Source organism: Empidonax traillii, unplaced genomic scaffold (genome assembly GCF_003031625.1).
Source record: "Empidonax traillii isolate 1590-97213 ecotype Southwest subspecies unplaced genomic scaffold, ASM303162v1 scaffold19:size3308961, whole genome shotgun sequence".
Taxonomy (NCBI): Eukaryota; Metazoa; Chordata; class Aves; order Passeriformes; family Tyrannidae; genus Empidonax; species Empidonax traillii.
Window position 1 is genome coordinate 805,948 of NW_020955212.1, and position 27,347 is coordinate 833,294.

General features: G+C 41.3%; 1 protein-coding gene across 8 annotated transcripts in view; it reads right to left on the bottom strand.

Moving 5' to 3' along the window:
- Nucleotides 1-112: 112 nt before the first annotated feature.
- Nucleotides 113-27,347, bottom strand: part of NOD1 (nucleotide binding oligomerization domain containing 1) — a 29,608-nt gene continuing 2,373 nt past the window's right edge. The window contains exons 1-14 of one of the 8 annotated variants that reach the window (XM_027897321.1): nt 25,371-25,715; nt 24,536-24,647; nt 20,484-20,535; nt 19,583-19,921; nt 17,555-17,729; nt 14,918-16,721; nt 12,792-12,875; nt 11,670-11,753; nt 10,107-10,190; nt 7,962-8,045; nt 5,903-5,986; nt 5,199-5,282; nt 3,267-3,350; nt 113-1,811 (exon numbers count right to left, since the gene is read on the bottom strand). In XM_027897321.1, coding sequence (XP_027753122.1) covers nt 1,739-1,811; nt 3,267-3,350; nt 5,199-5,282; nt 5,903-5,986; nt 7,962-8,045; nt 10,107-10,190; nt 11,670-11,753; nt 12,792-12,875; nt 14,918-16,721; nt 17,555-17,729; nt 19,583-19,798 — 2,856 coding nt within the window. In that variant the 5' untranslated portion in view covers nt 19,799-19,921; nt 20,484-20,535; nt 24,536-24,647; nt 25,371-25,715 and the 3' untranslated portion in view covers nt 113-1,738. Of the gene's footprint in view, nt 1,812-3,266; nt 3,351-5,198; nt 5,283-5,902; nt 5,987-7,961; nt 8,046-10,105; nt 10,191-11,478; nt 11,532-11,669; nt 11,754-12,791; nt 12,876-14,917; nt 16,722-17,355; nt 17,438-17,554; nt 17,730-19,582; nt 19,922-20,009; nt 20,084-20,483; nt 20,536-22,793; nt 22,830-24,535; nt 24,648-25,370; nt 25,716-27,347 lie in introns of those variants that run through there. The other 7 variants (XM_027897332.1, XM_027897338.1, XM_027897344.1 and 4 more) reach the window with 7 other exon arrangements.

Below are 27,347 nucleotides of genomic sequence, written 5' to 3' on the forward strand. Positions count from 1 at the left end.
AAAACTTCATCTGTCTCCCTGTGAAAAATCAGAGTTGATACCACAGGCACAGAAGAAAAGCACTGAAAAATAATAAACACTGAGTTGGTTTTTTTTTTCCCTTTTTTTTTTTCTGTAGGTTTTGTGAAAAGATTTATGAGTATTTTAAAATGTATAAGCGAGATGAAGGGAGTAGACAGAATGGGGGGGATTGGGAAAGGTCTACTATCATGTAGGAAAGGGAGAAGCTCTGACTTATAAAGCGAGCTTTTTCTCATCCTTTGTTTCATGAAGCAGATTGGGGAGATGGGAAGGTGAGGGTTCATTGGTTTGGCATTTAACTGGAGATTCTTCTTCCAGCCTGCCAAGATTTTGTGGGTTAGTCAGCTACTGGAGAATTGTTTCTCAAAGTTTTGGGGGATGGGGGGGTGGTAACACAGGAGAAGGAAGGAAAATGGCTCATGCTTTTCTATTTTAGGTTCCTACACTATGGGGTAGAGTTTGAATTTACAAAGCATGCCTAATTCCACCCCCCCACCACCAAAAAAAAATCCAATACCCCAGTCCTTTGCAAACTGGTTTCTTTTAAGGGAATCTAAAGTTGCACTCCCTAAAAAATAATTATTTTGGGGGGAATAATGTTTTCTTGCTGGTTACTACTTATTGTTACTACCAGCCTCTTGCCTTGCTCTTTCCGCTAATTCAAGCTTAGACTAAAAGCTTTCCAAGCAAATCTCAATCCTTCTGTGTGCTTACACGTTGCGGGGAGAAGGGATTTCTATTTGATGCTACTGATTTCCAATTGTCCTTCCTCCCCACTGAAGCTGGGCAACGTAATATTGGTGTATTGCCACCAGCACAGCGTCTAGGCCAAGAGCCAAGGCAATGAACAGCCTGCTAATTAATTTTTCACATTTATCTCCAGACCCCCTTCCCAGAACAAACACTGTGGAAACAGGAGGTAGCAGTTTCCATGTAGCCCTCTGGAAATTTTAAGCAAAAGTGGTTTACTGACAGTTTTATGGTTTTACAGTGAAGGCAGTAAGGACTTCTGGTTGTATAAAAGAAAATGGATTTCCTTCAATACGGAAAAAAAAGATTACTGAAAGTAATCTGAGCCTGATGTATCCACTTCTACCCCGCCCCAAAAAAAACTAAAAAAAAAAGCAGTGTTTACAATGCTGCCTGTAGTCAGTGGAGAAATAGGGGCCTAATTTCTAGGCAGGAGGAAGGTATTCATGTTGAAAACACTCATACCAAGCAACTACTATAGATCCTGTTTCTAGTAAAGCTACATATGTTCATTTTCAGTTCTGAGGCAGGTAATACTGTGAGCTGGTGGAATTTGTGCATCTTGCACCCTTTCTTGCATATATGTATTTGTGTGTGTGTGTATATATTTAAGGATATAAATAAGTTAGAAATTATTTACATCACTGTACCGAGTAAACCTAAACTCAGTTATCAAAATGCATACACCTGCCAGTGGATTTAGTCTGTTAACAACACTTTGCATTTCATCTTCAAAGCCCCGTACCAACATTAATTATTTACCCAGGCAACTTCCCACTCACCAAAAGGATTAGGAATAACAAGCAGGGTAAGGGATGGAGCTGAGGGAGTGCAGCATGTTTGTAAAAAGGCAGCTAATCATGTATGTCTCTCCTGCCATGAGCCCTGTGGATTTCTGCCTTTATAAACTCTGTGGTCCAAGCGTAGGAGTGACCTTTGTTAAATGAACTTGGCAAAATGTCCTCATTCAAAAGCAAATGATCCGTTCTTCATTTTCAAAAGCTTTCGACTCTTCTTGGCTTATCAGGTTCCCGTTCAAACTGGAGGGGAAAAAAAAAAAGGGAATGTGAAAGCAAGGTAGTGACTGTTGCCCATCTTCTATTTTTCCAAGGTTTTGGAGCAGAGATCACAGGTTTGCAATGCTGTGTGAGCTGCACACTTCTCAAAGGCGTGCAACTGGGAACTGGCATCAGACAGGCCGGCTACAGCACTGCTGTTCCCACTGCACGTGCAGGGAACAAGGCTTCTCCTTCAGAAATAAAATCCCAACACACACCTAAACTCCAGTAACTGAACTTGGTGTTGGAAACCCACCTGTTTGCATTTCAGCAAGCAGCATATAGCTGATAAAGGTTCTTATCATGCAGTGGGCTAGTTTGGAGAAATTTAAATCGTCCTCAAAGCATTTTGTGCCTTCCCTGACAACAGGGGAAGAAAACCCCGTGAAGTACTCAGGCATCATTAATGTGAAATGACCGATAGAAAAATCTTCAATTCTGGCTATGCAAAGTGAATCTACACTGGTATTTACACCCCTGAAAATGAGCAGCCTGGTTAAGTGCTGCTTAGAGAAATGTTGAAATCTTTTAAACCATTTAGACGTATGAAATTATTCGGGGTAATGAATGCTTCTGAACAGTCAGGCCAGAATCAAGAGACAGATTTTAGTTTGAAGATTCAGAATTATCTGAGTGGGAGTTGATGCCTCTTCTACAGACAAACACTGACAGTGGTTTTTGAAAAAAAGCACCTCTTCCACATCTCCAGGGAACACACTAGTCAGACAGTGAGTCATTGTCTTTCTAAGCAAGAATTCAGTGTCCTTTCAGTAAAACAAATACATATATTTAGAAATAAATTTCATATTCAATAATAAAGTAGCAGCACTAAAACCAGCTCAGTTCTATTGACTTTGGAGCTCCCTGAGGTGAAGCAAGGAATGTGGTATTTGGCTTTCTGCCTTAAATGCACACGTGTGACTATGTGATGCCCACCTAATCTAAAACAAACAAATCCTACAAAAAGTTAATCTTCTTGCAGCTTAGCACTTCCAGTGTGTTTGGAGCACCGCCCAAAGAAAATCCAAGCACAAATTCTACAAACCAAATTAGTAATGCTGATTAAATAGAACCATCTCCTGCTTGTTGGGATTTAGGTCCTGAAAAGCATGAGCACGTTCAGAAGTTTAAAAGTGAAAAAACAGGACAAACAAAATTTGGTCTGTAAGTTTAGGCCCTGGTTCTGCAAACCCACATGATCTGCAAATCAGTGGTACAGACAGATGTGAACTAAGAAAACTGCTTGACATTCATAACAAAAAAAGAAAATGTTTCAATGGCAGCAGCTTTTTACCTATTTGAAATCCACAGCTGGAACTACAACCCCTGCCTCACATAAACTTGCTCTGAATTTTTTAGGTTGGAAAGCAGTAAGGCCAGTAGTGTTTTAAAGGGAAAGAAAGTTTACAAGTGAGCCTTTGAGGAAGGGATCTTTACCAGATTTCTTTAATGGTCGTGTTCTCCTTGAGAGCTTCGCTGAGGCACTTCACCCCTTTGGCTGTAATTTGATTCTGTATAAGCCTAAAAAGAAAGCATTTCATGTCAAACTAATGTGCAAACTAATCTGCAGCACCTCCTTAACCTACGCTCAGCCTGACATCAAGGAGCAAAGCTGTCTGCCACAAGAAGATGGTTATGATTTTATCCATGAGAATGGTACACAGTATTGGTCCAATGCCCCACATTTGAGTATTAGTTTTTTCCTTTTAATCTTGCATGTGGTTGCATTCTGGAGATACTGAGCTTAATTACACAGCTGACAAATTTTTGCTAAGAACTGTTCACTAGTGGTATGAGATTGTGGTATTTGGACTCTCTGAGGCAGATAAACCTCTTAGCTCTGTTTTCTTACTAAGAATACTGTGAGACATTTTTAAGTGATGTACAGGAAATTCTGACTACAGACTCTGTATAGGCCTAGTGTTTTAGCAGTTATGGTCCAGAGGCTGCCAAATTCTCCTGCATGAGTACAAAAAGTCTCATCAGCCTAGCCTAATTAATTCTCACCTTTCAGTCTACCATGGTGAGCCACATAGCTGTACCATTCCATGTGACTGGTTGCACGAATCCCTCAGGATTCAGGATTGGGCTGAAAATTGGGGTGTATTGAACAATCTTTTAGGGAGGGAGGGAGAGAGATAAGTTTTCCCATTAATGGACTTTCTGCACTTGGTGAATGAATCAAAATGCAAAAGATTCCAGTAGATTCTTTCAGCTACCTAAAGAAAAAGATTTTTATTCCGCCTCAAGTTCACTATATTTAGGTCACTACTTTTTGGAGGTATCCACTGGTGTAACCAACAAAGTAGGATATAAACTTGTCTACTCGCAGAAACCCTTGGACAATACTGAGTCGTGGTAAAGACATGTATTTAGATTACTGTGCCTGCTTTGGCTGGGGAAAATTTCATTATGAACTCAAACCAAACTACTCAGTGACTTATATCTGCAGCTGTGCACAAAGAAATCGAACACTTCCCCCCCTCCTTTTTATTTTCAGGGAGATGGGCACCACAGCTTGCGTTGCTTTCAAAAGGGGCTGCAAGTACTTGGCACCCATGACAACCAGCATGCTTCCTAAGGGGTGGAAACTAGGATTAATACAGGGAGTGTGCTAGAGTGTGGTTAGCAAAGTCTTCATAAAGCTTGTAAAGGGACTCCATTTCTTATGTTCTCTTGGTCGCTTGAAATGAATGGATGGCTATTTGTTTCACAGCCCACTTCTGCCCAACCCCATTCATCGACGGATTCTTGTGAACCTCTGGATTAGAAAAGCTAACACTGTGTTTTCTTAGAAGTGTAACAAGTCTCATTGTGATTGCTAGAAATAATCCCTGGTTTCCTGGGGATTTGTGCCTTAGAGATGAGTGTCTTGCATGAGTGTATTGCTAGCCCTAGAAGAAAGCATCAGACAAATGCAACATGTATTCAGGTGTCTGTCATGTAGGTTTTTGGTTGACGAGTAAGAGCTGAGCTAGCTACTTTCATAGTATGATGAGAAATAGAAAGAAACATAATAACCTTATTCTATTCTAGCTGTCTGGTTATGTCTTGTCCTTCTTTTTTTTTTTTTTTTTTTTTTTAAACCTTTGAGTTTAAGGCCAGTACTGTTCCCTTAATGAGAGGCGAAATCAATCAGTAGTTTGAAAATTACCAAGACCCGCAAACAGCTTAAACTTTACCCCGTATGAAAGCAGGCTGAAAGTGCTAGACAGTGGCTTTACTAACTTCCCGTTAGAACTGTCTACAACCAGTCAGCTGCATCCAGACCATGCACAGAAAGCTTACTGTGACCTACATAGACTTGGAAGGTGAAGCTTTAATGTAGTGACTGCCAAAGAGCCTGTGCCTCTGTGGAATGTAACTCACCATAAATGCACCAGTTTCTTGTTGACCTTCAGCATCTCTGCAAAGCTCATTGCTGCCTCATCATCCAGCTCGTTTTTAGTCAACCTAAGTGGGAGAAAAAAATGTTCACTTAGGATGTAATTATTTTTCAGCCCCCTGTTTTTCCAGCTTGACTGTGACTTAGTTTTAGACAGCCAAAGGGCTGTTCTTGCCCTGAGCAATTTGTAAAGGCTGGACACAAAGAGATACAGAAGAGAAGCCCTGGAGGTAAAAAAGACAAGTATCAGATCTTGGTTTTTCTGAGCAATATTTCAGTGTTCTAATAACTTTCTCACGATGCTTTAGTGTCTAAAAGGTGGAGGAGGTGTAGTGGGAAAAGGTAAAGAGGTAGAGACAACACTGAAGAGGTGCAAAAACTGGGGACAAAGAACTTGACTTCAGATGATGGAAATGAGAGAAGATGGGGAAAGCAAGATGTAGAGAGCAGAGTGAGGCATAACACTGGGTCGTTAGAATATGTCCCAAAAGACAGGCCCTGCTGATGCATTACATGTCCACATTCTTCCAAAGGGATAACTTATAGCTTGCTGGTAGTGAAAGCACATGGGATAAGGTCAGGCAGAGAAGGAGAACAGCAGGGCTGGTGGGATTGGAGGAAATAAAATTAGGCTGCAGTTTTCTCTGGAGAAAGAAGAAGAGGAGAAGGAGACCACACTGTCAGTTACCAGAATATTCTCACGGAGTTGTTGTGTTGCATAGCTTCAGCAATACTTTTGCCTCCCTCTGTTGTGATGCCATTGAATGCGAGACTGTGAAGTAAAGATACAAACGTGTAAGACACAGCATGACTTGGCTCTTCCACTGCCAAATACTTGGGAATATCCTGGATGATTTTCTTCCCAGTTGTACAGTCCAGCATTTGCGTGTTCCAAAGGTTCACATACTTTGCAAACCAGTAAGTCCTTATGACTTAGGAGTGAGAACAGCTCACGGGCTGCAGCCTGAGTGCAGGCCTGTCATAGAGGCCATCAGGTTTGCTGTCGGCAAGTGGGGCTCTTGAGGCTGACAGCAGAGTTGCACCCAGGGATTTTGAGAGTCAAGGCTTTCAGCAAGGACAAAAAATTACACTTAGCAGTACGTAGGTTTTTTCATCCCAAGTCCCTGTATGAACTGGGCACTTTGTCCTTTCAGTCCTTCCGATGCCCCAATACCTCATTCATCTTCCAAATACAACACCTTCTGCTGTGTATGGAGAGATGAGCTTGTAAATGCTTTCCATTACAAACCACAAACATTTCTTAGTCTGCCCTTCATTCTTTGAATAGACACTGGAAAAATCATCCAGTTGAAGTTATGTTCCAGGCTTTCAAAATCCAGAAAGCATCTCACCCCTCAAAATAATTCAAAGTCTCAAAAAAGGTAGAAAATGGAATCAAGCAGCCAGTCCCTCCTAGCTTCAGCTGAAACTAGATATTCTCAGTCCATAATGACTGGGTCAAAAAATGGCAAATAAAGTAAACTGATGCAGTAGGGATTATCTTCCCTTTATCTTCACATAAAGCTACCACTGGTGCTAACTGTGGATTCAAATCATGGAGCACGATTAACCAGTGGAAGATAAGAAATAAGCCCAAGTGCAAGTACAATGCAGAGCAGAGGATTCACACTGCCCAAGTGCCCGCAAAACCAAGCTGGAGACAGCTTATTTTTGCAAACACATTCATCAGCATATTTGCTCTCTGAGAATCCCTGAGCTCTGATTCAAGTTCAGAATGTTTTCTTTGATGTGTCTGGATGGATTGTGCAATTATGGGAAAATTACTATTTCAGATGGGCTTTTAAGTTTAAATATATTTAGGTCACTGCACCTGTTCAGCTTTTAATTTTTAAACTCGACTACCCGCTTGCAGAAAGGAGGACAAGACACCAGCTCTGAAAACCCTGGATCTGAAGTGGCAGCAATAAACTCTCCAGAGATCCCTAAACTCCCAGAGTATTTCTAAAGAAACTAGTGCCATGTGCCACCTTGTGGGGAAACTAAGGAGCTGTTTGCTCCCTCACCGTGAAGGCCAGTGGACCTGGGAGACAAATGGGAAGGGTCACGCTGAACACAGTGCTCCAGCTGTGTGGAGGGACTCCAAACGAGCAGCAACTGCCACAATATGCATCTTTAAACCCCCAGCCAGCATTTGGGAGTTGGGAAGGGGATGGGCTGTTTAGCAGTGCTGACTTCTCCCTGTGCTGTACATCCAACTTCTCCCACATTAGGGCTTCCAGAAGGCTAGTTAAGATCTCACTGTGATCCAGTGAGAACTAGCATTAGCACTGAATGTGTGGTGTTGTAGCTCCACTGGAGTACAGGATGAGCCCAAATGTAAGAATGTCACAGTCCCTACCAAGTTTATCCCCCTAAAAATTAATTTGTTAAAAACTGTTGTGCCTTTGCAATAGAAACTGTTAACACTGAGCTCAGTGGGAGCCCGATTCTGTGACATCCTTCTGCTAGTGCATTTCACAAATGCCAAGAACTCCATGCAGCATAAGGGGAAGACGTGCAGATAGAGGAAAGGATGCCATCCTGCAGTATTTTTAACTTGTTTAATGGTTGCACAGAGCTTTTTGACTCAATCTGGACTCTTGCTTGCACCAGAAGCCTCTTGGTTACAGCGAAGGCTGCGATACCAGATGGCATTCCAAGCTAACACTTGGTGGGGAGAGTCATTGCTTCCCAGCATGATGGAAAAGCCACCACTACAATGAACTGCTTGGTTTCAAGTGTTTTACCTCACGTTTGTTAACCTGGGGTGGTTCCTCAGGGCCTCTGCAAATGCCTTTGCTCCTTCATCTCCAACTTGATTACCCCACATCCTAGTGAAGAGAGGAAACCAGGACATATCAGTTGTGCTGCCCTACTGACTGTTGGCATTGCATTCTCCCTTTTTTCTCTCCTCTCCCCTCCTTCCTGATTACTTCACAGTCTTTCAGGATTGAGAGACACCTGGCAGGTACCCTCCCTGCTGAGCCAGGGATGTTCCACTCCCTGCACATCACACCACCAGCCTCTGCTGACTCACCGGTACCCTAAGGCCCCAGCACAGAAGCAGCTCTAGGAGACAGTCTGCTGCAGCAGGAGTGCTTTTGGGAACATCTTGCTGCACTGGGAAAACCCTCTGCAGCCCTCTACACTTACGTGGTAAAGGTGTCTTGAGGTCTTGTACAGTGAGCTGATGTGAGAAACCCACCAAGTCCTAAATCCTATGATTTTGTGCTCAGTGTTTCCTTCCCGTATCCTGGCTGTGATTTTCCTGTAACCTGTTGGGCACAGACTGGCCTTTACACAGTACAAAGTACAGGTCCTGGAAAGGCTCCCCAGATGCACAACCACATGGGGGACCCACAGCCAAACAAGGTGAGTTTCTGAGGTGAACTACTCTACAAGCTCCCCTTTTCCTTCAAAATAGTCTGGTAAAATGGTTGCTGCCACTTCAGCATTATAGACAAGTGACATCTCCTCTCCCAACTGCTGCCAAGAGAAAGATCAAAATTTCACAAAGACAGTATAACACTGGGCTCTTCCACACAATTGTGGAATAGTATTTCAAATGGCAAAACAAAACAAGGGTTTAAGAGAAGCTAACATGGTACAAGCTGGGGAGATTTGATCAATAGTTACTAGGAGTATCTGATTAAATCCTTTCTATGCAGACTAACCACTTTGAAAATTCACCCTCTATTATGAGGTTTGAAAGCACCTCTGCTGAGGTCTAAGTCGTTGGATTTTTTACAGAGATCACAGCTTGATGACTCAGAGCCACACTCAGATTGATGGGTAATTAGTTGGCAGCTCTTTTAAAATCAATTGAGCTTTGTGGCATCTAAACACATGGACTTCCAGTAAGTTCCCCAGAATTTCCTTGTCCTTCAGACCCAGTGCAGTTTGCTCTGTAAACATTGAATATATCTGTTTAAACATTTCTGTCCAAGCTATCCTAAATCCATTTGGAGTGATCATTTCCTCCACAGGAGGAAATAGGAGTCCTTCAATGAAATTACAGCAAGTACAGCACAGCAGACCCAGCTGTATGGACATGTGCAGACTGTTCACTGTACTTTTGAAATGTTGTAGAACAGAATTAAAGGCCAAAAATCTGATTGTTCATATCTGATTTTCATATTTCAGGGTTAGTATGATTTTCACAATGGCCAAACAGAGGTTTTAATGCCATGTGTTTAAGTATTAAATTCTAAGAAATGGGTTCTCCTGTAGAGTGAAAAGAGAAACTGGGATTTGCCAGAAGGAAGGGGGAAATAAATAAAATAAAATAAATAAAACCTAGTACCTTTCCTGAGAAAGAGGGCAGGAACTAAAGGTTTAAAGTACATTCAGACCTCTCTACAATAATAGCAGACTCTCCAGTTAGGGACAGACTAGAGGTGGATGATGTGAATTCCTTTTAATTCTCTCAGATCACAATTTTATCAGGATGTGATGCAGAAGGTTTGACAACATAAGAATGACACTCAATAACTAGGTACAGTGCCAATAGTCATAAAACCACACAGACTTAAAAATAGCCAGGTATCCCCAGAGGACCTGTGTTGCCATAAAGAAAGTGGCTATCTTTACACACTGTCCTCTTATTTGTTTGTCTCTCCTTTAAGGCTCTGTCAGAAAAGTGAAAAAAAACCCAACCCATAAAACCAAACCCCAAAACAAACGTTGTGTGAACTGGAAGAACAACAAAGCAGCTCTCCTTTTCCATGGAAAATGTGGCTGTGCTTCTATACTTGTTTGTTCTAATGCTGTTGTTGAGGGGGGAAGGAAGAGCAGGAGAAGAGAGGGTAAGAATGAAAAAAGGAATCCTAATGGATTTACAGATGCCTTGCCAAGATCAAGCCCCAAGGTCTGCTCCTTAGCACCAAACTTACCCAATTTCAAACATTGTCTTGCTCTTCTGGATGGCCTGGGCAAGGCACTTCCCTCCTTCACTAGTTATTTTGTTTGCTCCTATTCTGCACAAAATACATGAATTGATGAGGTACATCACTTACAACTGTACAGCTATTAGAACATCAGCTCAGAAAGCCATACAAGTAATTAAGGCTAATTAACCCTGGAGGCTAGCTACAAATATTAACCTAGAGTAAAAGAATAGAGACACCTGACCTTTGACTAAAAGACATAATTTTATGTTGTCTTTTGCTTATTTTGCATGTCAGTGCTCCAAATCAGAGATATTACAGTAGAATCTTCAAGGCAAGGACCCCAGCCTAGTTTTTAGTATAGCTCATAGTATCAGCAGTTGCTACAGAGCACATGAATTACATGCAGCATGTTTCATGATACCACAGGAAACAGAATATTTCTTGATTGTGTGGTTTCAGGGGAGGCTGCAGCTGACAAGCACAGGCTACAATAATTTCGAGTCTTTCTGTTCCAAGCATGGGCTGTAGGCAGTGGCACAGGTCAATGCAGCAGTGAGTGTCTCTGGCTGGCATTCTACAGAAGGCCTTTTCTATTTTTAGCCTATGTGGATATCAAATGGCTGGAGTTCAAGGAAGGGGTAACTGCGTATAGATGGATGTAAAGAACAGATCAAACTCCAAACCCCCTCAAGTCACTACACTGACATAAAATTGGCTTGTTTGAGTGACTTCAGGCACATGAACATGCACTCTGTCTCAAAATAATTGCTAGGATTACTATGAGGGTTGAAAGTAACCATCTGTCAACAGGCTTTTTTTGTGAAAGTGAGATTAAATAAGCAAAGCGCTGTGTCAAAGCAGCAAAAGAACCAAAGTGCTCTTGGGTTTCAAAACTGCAGATATTTCAAGTGTGAAGGATGTGGCTATAGTGGGGTTTCAGATCAAGTTAGTGGTAGAACAAGGACTAGAATTCAAGAGTCCCTGGCTGCCAGTTGCTACACTCATACCAACAGCTGACATTGCTGCAGTTACCTCTGTTTTTCTGCTATGGTCACAATTAAACCATTGGTTAATGATCTACCTTTATGTCAAACTAGTATTGTGCATGGCCAGACACTCTTATCTGGGGAAGTTCCAGGAATTAAAGGGAACAACTCACCATGTGAATTTGGGGAATTGCAGAGCTGAGATATGACACCAGCACAGCCTGACTCCAGAGGCCCATGAAAGAGCAGATTCTAAGAAGCCTGGTACTAAATCCAAGGGAATTCGCCTACTGGAAGCGGTAGCAAGGTTCGTGCACAAATTACGCCTTGCTCAGGTGCTCAGACTGAATTTAGGTAAAGAGCAGGTCTCATGCACTCCTTTAACTTACTGCTATATTCCAGAAAAGACTATGGATTCAAGCGTTTCCCCTGCTGCCATCCACTGCTAGACTACTGCAAAAGAGCATACAACTGCAGCCTAAATTATATTTTATTTCAAATACAATTTTTATTTTTTTTCTACTCTCCCTCACCTTTCAAGTTGCTTTACCTGGAGAAAGGAAAAAAAGATCCAACATACTTAACATATTCCAGGCTTGAACATTCTTCGATTAGTTTTGCAACATATTTGGCTCCGACATCAGTGATTTGATTGCTGTATAAGCTTAAAGAAAGATCACATTGGTAAAAATAGGTTATTCCTGCTGTTAAATATTTACAACCTGAATATTTTATGATGCACACATAGCATCTATCTTTTTTGTATGGCTTTGTACATATTCACAGTTGCTTGTATTTCTATTTTGATATATAATTCATATTGTGAAGGGCTAGATAAAAAATACAAGGAGACCAGACTGCAAATCATGAGAAAATATTTATATAAATTTTTTAATAATAAGTCTCCCCAAGCAAACAAAGTTTCCATTTATTCCTATGTTAGTACAAAAATAACATTGCCAGAAGATAAGTCAAAAAAGGAAACACCATAAAGTACTTTTGGTCTTTTAAAAGTCATAAAATCCCCTTGTAAATATTACTGAAGATCAGATACCTGAGCAGTTGTACTTACATTAGGGCACTTGAGGAAGAAAGCTATTCTTGGTATTCATGTTCACCTTTCAAAAAGTTATTTTTATGTACCTACTTAACCAAGAGCAGGCAGTCAGAGCTAACATGCCTTCCAGCTTTAACTTGATTAAGAACTAATTAAGCTCTTGAAAGAAATTGGTACCATGAGCAAGACACATGAAAGTCTATGTTCCTGATACTACTCTCTACCAAGCTGTATCTCCTTTGCATAGTTGAAATAAATCAGTAGAGAAAACAACAGGCTCCAGCTACAAAGCAAACACTCTCTTGCTTGTATTCTCTTTCCCCTCCACATCTGAAGGTTTTAGGTATAAAACTATGATGCCTACACAGTTCAGTAACCTGACAGTAGTCTGCACTGTGTCACAGAAGGGTCTGATGGAGGCCACCCCATGAAGCAGTGTGATGGGAGAGGAAGCTGTGGACCACAGTGAACTTTTACAGGGTGGCAGCTGAATAATTTCTGACACAAAATGCTGCTTCGCTTATGGCCAGTAAATGAGGAGGTAACTGTAGTTTCTACCCCACCTCTGCTGCATCAGTACTGTCAGCACTGGAGTTTTATTTTCTAGTATCAATATCTAGGGTTCTGGTCCCAAATGGTACATACCCCAAGAAAGACACAATTCGGTACTTGGAGAGTTCTTCATACAAGATCCTTACACCATGATCTGTGACCTGATTTACACTGAGCCTGGAATGAAGGGAATGAAAAGAAACTCTAAATCAATACAGATTACAAGTGTTCATCACCCATGAGTTAACAAATGACTGGAGGTCTATGCATTTTCCTCTGATAATTCAACAGGTCCGTATTAAAAGCCGTTAAGGGAAATGTCAGCTCAGTTCCATATGGGTTACTTCAAAACCAATAAAAACCAGAAAGCCTCAAATCTCCAAGGCAATGCTCTGGAACCTTTCCATAGAACTGAAAACAATAACGTGTGGGAAGTCAGACACCAGATAAACATCTCACCTCCTCCGGCGCTTATTGTGATTTCAGGAAGAAAGTCTGCCTAACACCCTAGCAGAATCAAGCTGTGCAGACTACTACTCTTGCAACCTTCTCTCTGAGTACCTAGTGAAAGCCAGGCATCTTGAAAGTCTCAACACATTCAGGCTTCACGGAATAAAGATTGTGAAAAGCCCTGGCCAGAAAATAGAACCACAGTCCCATGGGTGTGCTAGATGTTTCTGATTTTGTTGTCCCAGCTAGACATGAAACAAATCAATGTCAGTCATTTTCAGAATAAAAATGCTTCTTTTCACATTTGGGGAGTTTTTTGGTTAGTTTTGTTGCTTTTTTTCTGGTAACTTCTCAAGCTTTTTCACCTTGACTAAATGGACAGGTTCAAGTGAAGTATTCCAATTCTGATGAACCACATTTTCTGTGTAAAGCTGCTCCTGGAAAAACATTTTGATCAGCTTTAGTTTCTACACAAACTCAGTAGCTGAACATTCACTGCTGAGAGTCCCTTATCATCAACAGCCTCTCTGGCCTTTGCTAGTTAGTAACTGGGTCCCTTTGGAATTCACGAGCACATGGGAGAAATCAGCCAGTTTCTGCAGATCAGAACAGTCTGCATCTTTGAAGGGGATGGTTAAGCTGCTGAAAACATAATTTCCTGGCCTGCAGAAATTGGTCATTAGAAATGGAAGTCCTAACATCTGAAGATCCATAAAGACAAAAAGGCAACCTAACAGATGGGTTTGGTGCTAGGTATGGTGCTAAGGTCATACTGGGTGTGGCATAATTACATGATAGGGATGAAGAATGAAAGGCTGGCCTTTTATTCTTTTTGTTTGTTTGTTTGTTTGTTTTGGTTTTGGTTTTGTTTTACATGTTTATGCATTTTCCCCTGAAGTTTCCTTATTGCTTTCTCTTGGGAGGCCAGTCAATTTGCAACTAAGTGGAAAAAACAAGAGTCACTTGTTTTGATTTAGTCTTGGAAGAAAACAAGGCAGAGCACAGCCAAACAGGAGGAATAAATCCAATTGTTAAAAAAAATAAATTCTTGTGGGCTGAAGGAGCTTTAAAAAAAATACATATGAAGTTCCTGATTTTCTGCACCTAAATGTTTGGACAAATAAGATATTGTTACATAGCACAACCTCAAAAGGCTGGGGGTGAAACAATATGGTCTGTGATGTTAGAGGGGCAGTTAGTTCTCCCTGACCACACCAAGCCATGTCCTACCTCCACATCACCTCAGGGAAGCGCCACCATCTAAAGCCTTCAGCTACATCTTTTCAGGGAGTACTAGATGATAGCTTTTTGTTCTGTGAAAGCCAGACATTTTGGCAGGATGGAAAGGCAAAAAATTCAGAGCTTTTGATCACAGGTTATTGTGAATAATAGATCCTTTCTTTACCCCATCCACCAAAGGGCAGAGATAGGCTCAGGCAATCTTCAGATAATGGGGGACGTACTTGTTTCCTTTCTTCTCCCTTAAGCACTTCCTTTCATAAAAATTTGAGGTGAAGCTAACTAAACCTACAGGTTTAAACAGCCCTGGCTTCTAGGGACTTCTTATCACCCTCTCCATTTCGGTTTCCATATTCACAGCTTATCCCTGCTCCTATGACTGGATGAACGAAGATTTCAGAAGGTCAGCAACTTTAACTTCCAGCAGCAGTAATCCCCATCTTCCTCCGCTTCCGTGATCAATTCCTTCAGCTCACCAGTTTGTGAAACTGACCAAGGCTACGCAAGGACCTGCTTACAAAGACTCCTACCTGATCACTGCAAGCTTGCTGAAAGAAGGCAGCAGCTGTTTTATTCCGTAGTCATTGATGTTGTTGTTGTCCAAATCCAGAGCCAGGCGCTTCCGAAAGTGATGCACCACAAAGGAGATGGCGCTGCAGTCGGCAGAGTAGGCATTGCAGTACGCCAGCTTGATGTAATTGGCGTGCATGCGTTTGGCAGCCAACTTCCCCACCTTCTCGCTCTGAGTCTCGTAAAGGCACCTCAGCATCCAAACAAAGTTGGGCTGGACCTGGATCTGATTGTAGCTTTTAAGCCTGGACCGAGTGTAGCCTTTCAGGTGGGATTTCATGCTCTCCCCAAGGTATGTGATGAGTGTTTTTCTCTTCCTCTTAAGGACTGCAGGTGAAACTAAATGCCTGAAGAGCTTCTGCTTGGATCCAGAAAGAAGGCCACAAAGAAACATGTTGGTAAAATTAAAGTGTTCTTTGTTTTGGAAAGGATTCTCCCCTGCCAGTTGTTTCTTCAGCCAAGGGATGCGAAGGCAAGTAGGCTGGGCAGTCTCAGTGAAAGAGCATTCATTGAAAAACTCAAGTAACTCCTTGGCACCCACTTTCTCCTCAATAACCAAAAACAAAGCTGTGAAAAAAGACTGAAGGGTTAAGTGCAAGAACTCGTAAGTGGCCTGACTGTCACAGCCACTGTAACCTTTAACTGTCCTGAGAAAGCCCAATTGCAAATCTTCTTCAGAGATGTTCGCTGAGGAGACCTCTTCCTGCTCAAAGATAAAGAAAGAGTTCTCCATCCCTTTGTATGCCATTTTACCCAAAGCTAGAAGAGTTTCCTTTCTGGATTTGAACATCTCTGCTTGGCTCCTGATGTTGTTCTTCAGCAAACCTGTTTTCAGAGATCGGTTCAGATGAACTTCAATCATGAGCAAAAATACATCTGTCAGTGTAACAGAACTGTCTGGAAGCTCATGGCTGTCAAACATAGAATAGAAGTGCTCATAGCATTTAAAGATAATCCAACAAAATAAAGGCACTGAACACAAACTGCAGAGATTGGGGTTAGCTTCCAACTGGTTCAATACCAGTGTTCGTTGCTGCTCATCTTTGAAAAACATAGCAGTGTATTCCTTCAGGTTATTGCTGGAGAAACCACGGAGCAGCACTTTCTTTTTAATGATGTTTCTTTGGATCTCAGTTCCTGTCCTTGCTGTAAGAATTTTCTTGGATCCCTTAAGAAGCTTTCCTCTGAGAAGGCTTACCAGCAGTGCCAAGGGGTGAATGGGTTCATGGGGTGAACATATCTCAGGTACACTGCTGAGATCAAAGTTGGAATAGATCTCATCAAAGCCATCAAATGTGAAAAGAACTGTGTGAGGGAACTGCAAGATGTGATGGAACACTTCTGTGGGGTCCTGGTCTGGGTAGCAATTATATTTGAAGAGCAGGTCTTTCAAACAAATGGCTTTATCTTCCTTAAAGCAACTAAACATCCTACATGGAAAACGGAAGAAAAATTTGGCCCCTATGTCCAATTCTTTTCTGGCCCAAAGGCTTTGTATCTTCTGCAGCAAGATGGATTTTCCAATTCCTGCATCACCATAGACATAAACAGTCTCTCCATCTTCATTAATTAGTCCAACTGTATCATCAAAAAGGGCTTCTAATTGACCCACATGGCCAAGACTCTCATTGGTAAAATTGACCAGCTCCATGATGCTGTTAGAGTAGATTTCTTCAAGCAGCATCTCCTCCCTCTGAGTGTACGACATAACAAACTTGGAGTCCCGTCCCAGTTCATATCTGAGTTTCTGGCAATACCTGCTAACTAAAAAGACAGTGAACTACTATTAAAAAGCCTATATAGACAATGACCCCCCTCTTTGGGAACTCAGAGCGGGTAATAAGCAAAAGTAATTCTCATGTAAAAATGGTTCTTTGCCAGATTAGTTCTATTTGTGCTGCCATCATCACTCACTGGGGAAATTCAGGTGCTAATGAAAGGTCACTTGAGTCACCACTTCCTGAAAGCCAGTACTGATGCTGCATTGGCTTAAGGGGCTGCTATCTTTCATCTGAGACGCAAAGCCAACACTCTGACCCTTTGTTAAAGGCTGCTTTACTTGCTGCAAAGGCTTGTTCAACTTGTCAGTCACTGATTAGCCTTTACACTTTATTTATATTCTACCTGCAATTCTATCAAGTGGGTGGTTATTCTTTCCTGACCTGTTTGGTCACTTATATTATTGTAAATAGATGGCATGCATTTTAGAAACCAAGTCCCAGGCACCTCAAAAGATTTTTTTGAGATGACAAAAAAAATGAGAGTCTCAGTTATTGTGCAGTGTTGGCTTGTGTTTTTATTGCACCAGAAACTTCACTTCAGATGGAGACAAAGTAAATCACGTATTTATGTAGTATGGAAAAACCTCTCAGGAGGAAATAATTTATTTCTGCAATACTTAAACTCTGACTTTCAGTATAGCTCATCATTTAGGATCACAGAATAATTCAGGTTGGAAGAAGCTTCAGAAGATCTAGTCCTACTTCCTGCTGAGAACAGGATCATTTACGACATCAGATCTCTCTTCTGTCACCAGATTGGAGCTTCCTACATAGCAGGGTAGTTCTAAGGGAAGGGATAGAGATGTATGACCTTACCTGGATCTGTATTTACCACAGGTTTTCTACAAATATTCTCTGAAGGCTCGTAACCTATTTCATCCAGCCAAGGCTGAAGTTCATAGTAAGCATCAGTGACTTTCTGCAGGACATAGATGAAATATTCCGAAACTTCTTCTCCTTTGCTTTGAACCAAGTCTAGAATTTTGCGAACCTGAAGAAACACCACGTGAAAGATCATTGATACACAGCATTTGATGACAGTAACTCTTGTGACTGCTTTAAGATCCTTTCTGGACTGGAGCAGGGGACAAAAACCAAAACTGATACTTCAAAAACATGAATGCAAAATCTAGCTCTGAATTTGAACCAACATAAAACTCAGATGCTGCTTGTGTTTGGATATTGCAAGAGAGTTGGCTCTGAAGGTCTGACCTTGTAGCTAAACCATATGCTAACCAGAAACAAAATGGATAAATACCACTCCTCAAGAGGGAACCCAAAGGATTTCCTCAGCTTGGCTAGATGGTATAGTTTAAATCCTTTGCTGGTTAAAATAATAATAAAAAAAGAAGTGATTTCTCAATGCCTTAAATTCACCCTCTGTTTCATAAATACTCCACTCACATTTCGGTTTACTTCAGGATCCATCCAGATCCAGAGCACAGTAGGCAAAATCTCCCTCTGGATCTTAACCCTGAGCCAAAACTCTACAACTCTTCCATTTAACATAATAACTCAATTCTTCAGGCTCTCTCTGTGCAGTGGCCTTGTGGCCTGCAGCTGCCACCAAATGGCTACCAGGCAGTGGCTGGAGCAGTTCAAGACCAAGTGTTGCCTCTACAGGCAAGAGTGTGATCTCTGTGCACCAAAACAGGGCAATCCTAGTACAAGACCCTCTGCAAGACAGAGCGATCATCTGGGGGCACATTTGGAATGTCTGGGTCCCCTTGCTAGAAATGAACAAAGAATTCAGTCCTAAACCAGACAGAGACTGTGGTCTCTTGTGAGCTTAAAGCAGGGTGAGGTACATGCAGCACAGCAAACACATGGAGCTTTTTTTGACAATTTGTATGCTCTAAAAAGCAATTTTATGCCTTCCAGAGAAGTTCCCACAGAGTCCACTTCACTTACACTACTGTGGCCCTGCTCTCCGTCTCTGCTTAGACTCCTGATGCATGGCCTCCCCCTCAGCTTTGTAATAACAATCATGCATATTATGCTGAACAATAAGAAATTGAGATAATCATACAGTGTGCATTTATTCAGCTTTGACCCTATACACAGAGTGAGTACTGTGTTACCATTTCAATGTGCCAGCAAGAATGATTATTTTATGAAAATCTGCACTGTTAGCGAAGTCCAAGGTCTCTGAATTTTTTATGGTCTGCCTGCCCCTAACTGTGACAGCATTCTGAAGCTGCATGATTGTTTGGTCTGGGAAACAATCTCCTCATCTGTTTATGATGCAAAGAGCAATTGTGTACATGGTCATTTTCTCCTAACGAAAGACCAGGAAATAATTTTTGCTACTGATGTCCAAAGATGAATTAAAACCCCAAATGTTATAAATATATATATAAATTTTCCATAACATTTACAACATACATAGGTCTTTTAAGAGAAAGGAAGGTGTGCATATGGACAACACACAGTCATTAACTTCAAAAACAATGTTTAATTTCTGTCTCTCCAAAAGCAGGATGAGCTGTCCCACAGCACCCTAAAGCAGATTCTCCTTGCAATACTCTAATAACCATTCTGGACACCTCCTTATCAGAGTACAAAGCTGCAGCTGGGAGGGACAGAACAGCAATTATCACCTTGCTCATTCTTACAGCTGCCAAAGGGCACTACGAGCAGTGCCGGGGCACTACAGGCAGTGCCAGGCAGGCTGGGAAGAGATGTGCTGGAGACACACATCCAGAAGGAACATGATGGGGCAACTCCAAAATAACAAAGACCACAAAATACACTCGATGTAAAATTGCCAGATAAACCCATGAAAGCTGCTGGTAAACTAAAAGTTGCCAAAAGCTTTGGTGGCTAGTGAAACAAAAATCATACCTTATCTGCTTGAGTAGGAAACTGGACAACAATCTCTGCATCTTCAGTGGAGAAGTAGTCGTTCTTAATCAAGTTATCAATCAAACACTGAGTGTTTCGGATTCTATTGACCAGGAGCTCTCGGTGTACCTTCAGCAAAGCAATGAAGGATGGAGGGCTTGCTCCTGGAGGTTTTTTCACAGAAATGTCCGTGTTAGCACCAAGTTGGCCTTCCATAGTTGAGGTAGCGAGAAGCTGCTCCACCAAGCCTCATCTTTGAGAAACTGTCCACTTGAGGTGAGAGGTCAGCTTGGAGTTAACTTCAGGAGAACAGGAAAGCTGTCTTTCACATTACCAAGCCTGTAAAACGTAATTGCACAGAACCTCAATTTAAACCTTATCCTATGCACATATACCCTTCACCTAGACGTCAGAGAATGCTTCCAACCTTTGGGTAATATCATGACCAACTTTTTAATAAAGTTTCTTCCTTAGGTAATTCCATTTATTTGGCCAGGTTTTGGAAAATAAAATGTCTACAATAGGCAGCCTCCCTTCTGTACCAGTACTTTACTGTAGTTTTGCCTTAAACAACACCACTGGCATCTGCTTTATTAACTGCCTGTTCTTAGTGCATAATTTAATATTTTTCATTAGCTTTTCATGTTTCAATAGACAAAGGAGGGCATCTGTCCAAACATAATCTGGACAAGGAAATAAATGGAATAAAATTATACTTCATAGCAATTAATTTTGTAGGAGGAATTAATGTATAGTAGCGATTCACTTTGTTTTTTCTTGGTTACAACAACAGACCCTGTATACAGCGTTGACAATATGATACCTGTCCCTGAAAGCAAGGCCTTGTGAACTCTGAGACAGTTTTAGCTAAACTAAGGAAAAGAATTCAGCTTCAGGGCACCTCGTTTGAGAGGCAGTAGTGAGACTGTGGAAAAACCATCAATCAGCTGTTCCTGTTAAGAAAGCAAAGAGTAAAATGCTGCTAAGTGAAAAGGCTGCTGTAGATTTCAGAGCTAACAAACCTCTTAGGGGCACAGGGCACTTCCCGACTCGTAAAGCTATTGGTTCTGACATGTAAAACAAGGAACGCATCATTGCATTGGTTTATCTTATCAAGTTCAGGTGAGCAACTATAAAAGTTAAAAATAATTTTTCAGAATCTGAAGGTATTACAGAAAGGACTAAAATAAGTGATTGTCCATATACAAGATCCCATCTCTTATGACATACAAAAATTCTGGACCTCTCCCTGAGCAGGAATTGCATAGAACAACTGAATTCAGAGACTCTTTCTTCATATGACAAACTAGGCCTAGAAGATGGTATCACAACTCACGTTCTTTGGGCATCCAACTCACCTCCATCTTCATAAAGGGAAGAGATTGCACACAATACAGCTTGTAATGAAGGCATCAATTTAAACCCTGTGGAAACACTTAGGTTTGAATGCCTGACCTCAGGTGTACACCTAGAAACTAAATATGGTCCTTTAACTCAGAAAGCTATGGGCTCAGGAAACCTTCTCATTGCTGGAGAGATGCTGTTTTGAAAACCATACTCTTTAGCATGAATGCTCTCTCCTTGTCTGCAAATACATATGTGGTGTCTGTCCTTATTCTCTACACCATTTCTTGGGAGCTCTTTTCAGATGGCCATTTATTCACATTTTTCTCTACAAGGCAATAAAGCAAGAGGAACCAGGATCACACTGCTCTCTTATTGTAAAGCAGGGGGGGGGGGGTTTTGATAATATATATATTATCAAAATATATATATACCCAATATACCATATAGCAGGCATGAAGTTATATTGTAATTACAATTTAACAATAAGTTCATTTAGGTACTATTTAGGTACAAACTTGCACATATGATTTCCTATGCAAAAGTCAAATTTCTTGCAAGATCACAACTGAATCACCTCCACACAGACAATGAAAATTTGTGTGATCAACCCAAATTACTGTCATCCCCCAGTAACACTTAAAACATACTGTGGATTCAAGGGATATTTGGAAGAATGTTTTTAGATTCTGATTACTGTCAGATCGATGAAAATAAAAGATAAAGCCCTTCTACAATTCTGTAAAGGTGCTAACTCTGATGCAATAAAATTCTCACAAGACGTTTACAGTGATGGCAAACTTTCCGAACGCTGCCCAGATAAGCTATAACTGATCCCTGCCAGCTCACAGGTTCCTCTAGGTGACCTGTTACTGGAACAAACTCATTTCCATGGGTTTTCCGTATCAGATGCTGCAGTCTGCATCAGTAAAGCTGCTCCCGCTTGATGCTGGAGAAAGACACACTTTATGCATGTTTAGACTGCATTTTAGTGATACTACTTATCTACACACACGACTGCAGGGCAAATCAGCTTAGCTCCCTTGAATTCCCAAGAGGTCCTAAGTTATGGTTGCTGACCTGCACGGCTGCAGATAACTGCATTAGGACTTGGGCTCTCCAAGGGCTGCCAGACCAGGCAGTTCTCCAGCACAACCGCTTTGGATCACATCCAACTCCAAAACCGGCAAAACTCTTTCAAACAAATGAATGTAACCAAGTGATCTGACTTTCTTACCACCTCAGTAACCGACTGCATCTACTCAGACATATCAACCTTTCATTACTCCATTCTTATGACCCACATGATGACGTGGCCGATTTCTGAGTCACTCAGCTTCCTAGAAGCCACACTGGCACATCTCTTTGTTCAGGAAAGTTCATTCTATAAATGAACTCTACCATGAAGGTCAAACAATATTGAAAACATCATTTACTCTAAAGCTTTTGCAGGCTTTTAGTTAAAGAGACAGAGTCACTTTAAAACATGCAGTAGAAATACTGACCCTTCTCTTTCAAGATACTGCATCTGCCCGACGTTCCTGGGTTACTTTGGCTGTTCTAGGACCACTTTATTCTAATGCATTTTCTTTCTTCTTACTTTGTGAGAATAACTGAGACAAACATTCAGAAAACCGTAAGAATGAACCGTAAGAATTCTGTTATGTGTACAAAACAAATAGAAGTATTTTTTTCACTCTTCCAGTTTCATCTACAAAGAGGGTAAGAAAAGAAGAAGAAATAGAGCAGCAGGACAGAAGATAGAAAATATGGAATGATCAGAAGGTCTCAAAGATAGGTCTTCCCTGCATCTGACAAAGTCCAAGTCAGTACAAAACCTGGTTGCTGATGGAAGGGGTGTGCATACATATGCTGCAGGACAGAACATGTTCTCTTTCACACAGGTTGATCTGCAAGAGAGTGAAGAAACAAGAAATGTATATATATATGTGTGTGTGTATGCATGTATGTATAGAAAGTAAGGCTAAACATTGAGGAGAAAAGGAGAAAGAGGAAAAATGTCAAGCAGGGAAGTCAGAACTGGCAATATGAATTCTGTGTACAATGACCTACTCAGTGATATTTTCAGTGATAATTTTAAATTTAAGGCAAAAATACAGACCAGCCAGTACTGGAGTACACAGTACTTTTTATCAGTCCCTTTTAATAAGAAAAAATGGAAATTTCCATCATCCATAGACTAAGAAAATGCCACATCAGATGAACAGCTGAACACCTTAAACAGTGCTGGAACAGAAAGACTTCCTGCCACATGCAGTTAAGAGCAAGGCAGGTCTGTGCATGTTTGTAGCAAAGTGTATCAGCTCTATGAAGAAACTGAGACTACTCAGACTAAGAAAAAACAAAAATTTTCTACAATAGCAGTTCCAGGAGCAACAGCAACTCTAAAAGTCCTTCCTGATCAGCATGAGGAATATGCTTATTCTTTTAGAGAAGCACACTGCCTGTAAGATTCTGACATATATATGATTCTGTTTTGCTAAGGTGTGGGGGTTCTTTGTCATTGTTGGTTTTGTTTTTATTGTTTGGTTGAGGGGGAGTCTTTGTTGTTTTTGTTTGGGTTTTTTTTTGTGTGTGTGTGTGTTTTGGGGGTGTTGTTTGGTTTTTGTTTGTTTTGGTTTGTATGTTTTTGTTTTGTTTTTAAAATGTGATGCCAATGTGTGACACCATGAGGTCTCCAGCTTCTCTGCAAGCCCTTCACCTCTCTGTCTGCGAAGAGTCCTGGCTTCCATGGTGCTAAATCATGAGTTTTTTCAGTGAGGGATCACAGGGTTATAAAGTACTAAGTCTCTTGTTAAAGGATCTGTTAGTGCTACAATGTTAGGTTATACATCTGGTATATTTAAAGGTAAATGCTAATGCAGCTTATAAATAGGCATTGAAAATATTTCCTTGCTAGAGTGCATACGGTATTCTTTGCCTTATCTCGAGCACTCCAGATGCTGGATTCAATTCCAGTGCAATTCTTGTGACTGATGTTGCATCAGTCATGGGGATGCTTTTCAAAAAGACTGAGACACACACTAATGTGAGACACATCAGTGCACTGATCAAGGTCTAAGAACATCCACTACTGAGAACTACCGTGTTATTTCTGGAACCGTTCCATTTCTAAAATGGCTAAAATGAATAAAATATTTTTTCTGAAAGCCACCTTAAGGCTCTTACAAGTTATGGTAAGGGGAGATCACCTATTCTAACAGCAACAGCTTGTGAACACATCTATTTAGAGAAATAAGCAAGAGAAAGGGAAAGATTCGCAAGCTTGATGGAGTAGCTGAAACAGCAAAACACCTAAAGGAGAATGGAGACAGACAAGAGAGATGATACGTGAGTGAAGAGGGCATCTAATATGGGGAGACAACACGAGAAACACTCCTGGGGGAAAGCCTCCACTCTGGGAACAGAATAGACTTCTTGTTTCTGAGAGGAAAAGTAAAAAGCAATTACTTACTCAAGAGGATGCCACTGATGTTGAAGAGGAAATTCAGTTAGCCCTCTTGAGGACAGCAATGTCAGTCAGGTGAAGAATACAGGAGACAGAGTAGAGGAAATTAAAACGAACCAGAGAGCAGAGTGCTGGCCCACCAGCTGTAAAGGCAAAGAAGGGCCTTGAGCAAATGAAGTGCTGATGGGGTTAGAAGTGATGTGAGAAGCCACATAAAGTGTGGCAAGAGATGCATATCATAAACCTGCTTAACTGAGAATAACAAAGAGGAAGCAAGATGGGAGGCAGGCCAGGGATAAGGAGGGAAATGAAAAAGGGAAATGAAATTTGTCACAGTAAGAGGTACGGTAAAAGCACCAGTGCTTACAAGCAAGGTTTTGTATAACCCATGTGAATAAGCTGCAGAGGTGCTGACGGCCTCTGCATGAAGGCACTGGCACTTTTATCTAGTGTTTCTTCCGAGTTCCCTCTATTCTCAACACTGTGCAAGCATATATACATTTCTGTCTTTCCTGGCCCTGTCCTCCTCACATCCTCTTTTCACAAAGCTCTCTTGCTCTTCTTTTAAGAAAACTGCTCTGCTTGTTCGACTTCCAGTGCTGCAAATGGCCCCATGGCAGCAAAGAATATACCGGTTCATCACAACAAGGTCTTATCAAATGTAAGTGCTGTAGATAAAGGTGCTGAAGTATCATGTAGAATAGATAAAAAACATTTCCACTTCTGGGTCAACTAGGGCATTGAGTCCTTATTGTCCTGGCTGCTCCCAAGGAGACTGTGTAGGATGAAGCAGTAAAGGCAATACAAGGAGCAAATTAGTAAAGAACTGTCCCTTAAAGCAGTTGATTCAAGACCAAACTAAAATATGTCTGCAGAGCTGAAAACTCAGTTAATAATACTTCTTCACTAGCCTTGCTATTCTGATGAAAACTCTTCCTCTAAATGGTATATGAAATAAAGTCCTGTGCTACTTACCTAGGTGCCTGCAGCCAGTATCTGGAATATCTTCAGGATTTTCACAGCACCTAGTAGCCAGCTCTGGCAGGACAACAGTGAAGCACACAAAGAAACCTCAGTGCCAGTCCAGGGCTAGTGGAGTCCCTGTTGGCATAGCCTTCTGTCCGCAGTATCCAAATTGCAATTATTCTTCGAGAGGTAGCTGTATGAAAAAACAGTGCTCCATTTCATATGAAAGTCTGTGCCCTTTGTGTCTCCGAGTCAGATTTGTTTCCTGAGAAAAGCTGTTTTACAGTGACAGCTCCTCCACTGCAGAGTCATTACAGCAAGAGGAGAAATGAAGACTTTGCCATGCTTGGTAATCTAGACTCTGTCAGGTCAGTCTAAACTCAACTTTTTGCTATTACCAGGAGAGACAGAAGAGATTGATTTTCCACATCTTATTTCATGTGTGCCACAGCAGTCAGTCTTTGACTATAAAACCTGAATTTCACACAACCTATTTTCACACAGCAGCTCTCACTTTTAAAAGAACTTCAGCAATTTTACTATTTCACTATTTTACTTTTACCAGTAAAAAACATGCAGAGATTAGAGGCAAATGGGCACATAAAAAGTCTGCATGCTTTGATGAGAAGCAATGCAATGCATTTCCCAGAGGTACTAAAAAATCAGTCTTTTATAGTAAAAATGTTGCATTGGTAGAGCTTGTACAAAGTCCCTTTACTGATCGTAAATTATCCTGTTTCTGTGAGTTAAAGCACACTCATCAAACCCCAGTTCACAATCTCTGTGTAACTATCATCACTGATGCTACATGTCAATCAATGGCCCTGGGAGCCATTTGTTAACATCATGTTTGTGTAAATCCATTACAACTCGTGTGATCTTGCATTGCTCTGAGGTCACAGAGATCAGCATCTTTCCGTGTTTATTCCCTCCCTCCCCTCTCTCTCTCCTCTGACTGTAGCATAAGCTTTGGTAGCCATCCCTAGGTATTTGAAGAGCAACAGATATAAAAGAAGAAATTATTTCTGCCTCCACCCGGTAAAATGACAAGCTCTTGTTTAAAAGGCACAGGCTTTGACAGAAATATTCATATCCCTCACAGGTTTCGTTACTACATATCGTAACAGATTACTTTGTATAGAAACAGAACTTTATATACAGTGTTTGGATGCATTAACAAGTCCCTGCCAAAAAGATTTTATGTGGTTTTCTGATAACTCCCTTCTGGTGGGAAAACTTCAATAAATAATGAGAAGCCTCTACTAAAAAGGAAAGAAATTTTCTCTAACCAAAGAACTCTTGGGGTTTTTTTTAAGAGATAGCAGAGGAGGGGGCAACTCACTGCTATCTATAAAAGTGGAACTGCTTTTCTACTGTTACTTACTATTTTTACATTCAATCAGCAGTGAATTCTACCACGAAAATTCCAATTGTTGGAATCACAGAATTGATGGAATCATGGCCATGCCACAGCCTCCCCGTAGTAATGGGGCACCTCCCTGTCCAGGTGAATCGCTTCCTCTTCCCTCAAAGTACTGGGGTCTAAACGACCATTCTCAAAACCTCTAATCTTAATTGGACATGGGCAGGAACACAGTTATCAAAGATGAGGAGAAAACTGAGGTATTTAACACCTTCTTTACCTCAGTCTTCAACCTTAAGACAGGTTGTCCTGAGAAGAGCTGGCTTCTGGAGCTTGGAGACAGTAAGGGATAAGAAGCTGAATAGCCCCCCTGTAGTCAAGGAGGAAACAGTTTGTGACCTGCTGAGCCACTTGGATCCTCACAAGTCCATGGGACCAGATGGGATTCACTCAAGGGTGATGACAAAGCTGGTGGAAGAGCTCACCAAGCTGCTCTCCATCATTTACCAACAGTCCTGGCTCTCTGGGGAGGTCCCAGATGATTGGAAGTTGGCAAATGTCACGCCAATCCACAAAAAGGGCCGGAAAGAGGACCAGGAAACTACAGGCCTGTCAGCCTGACC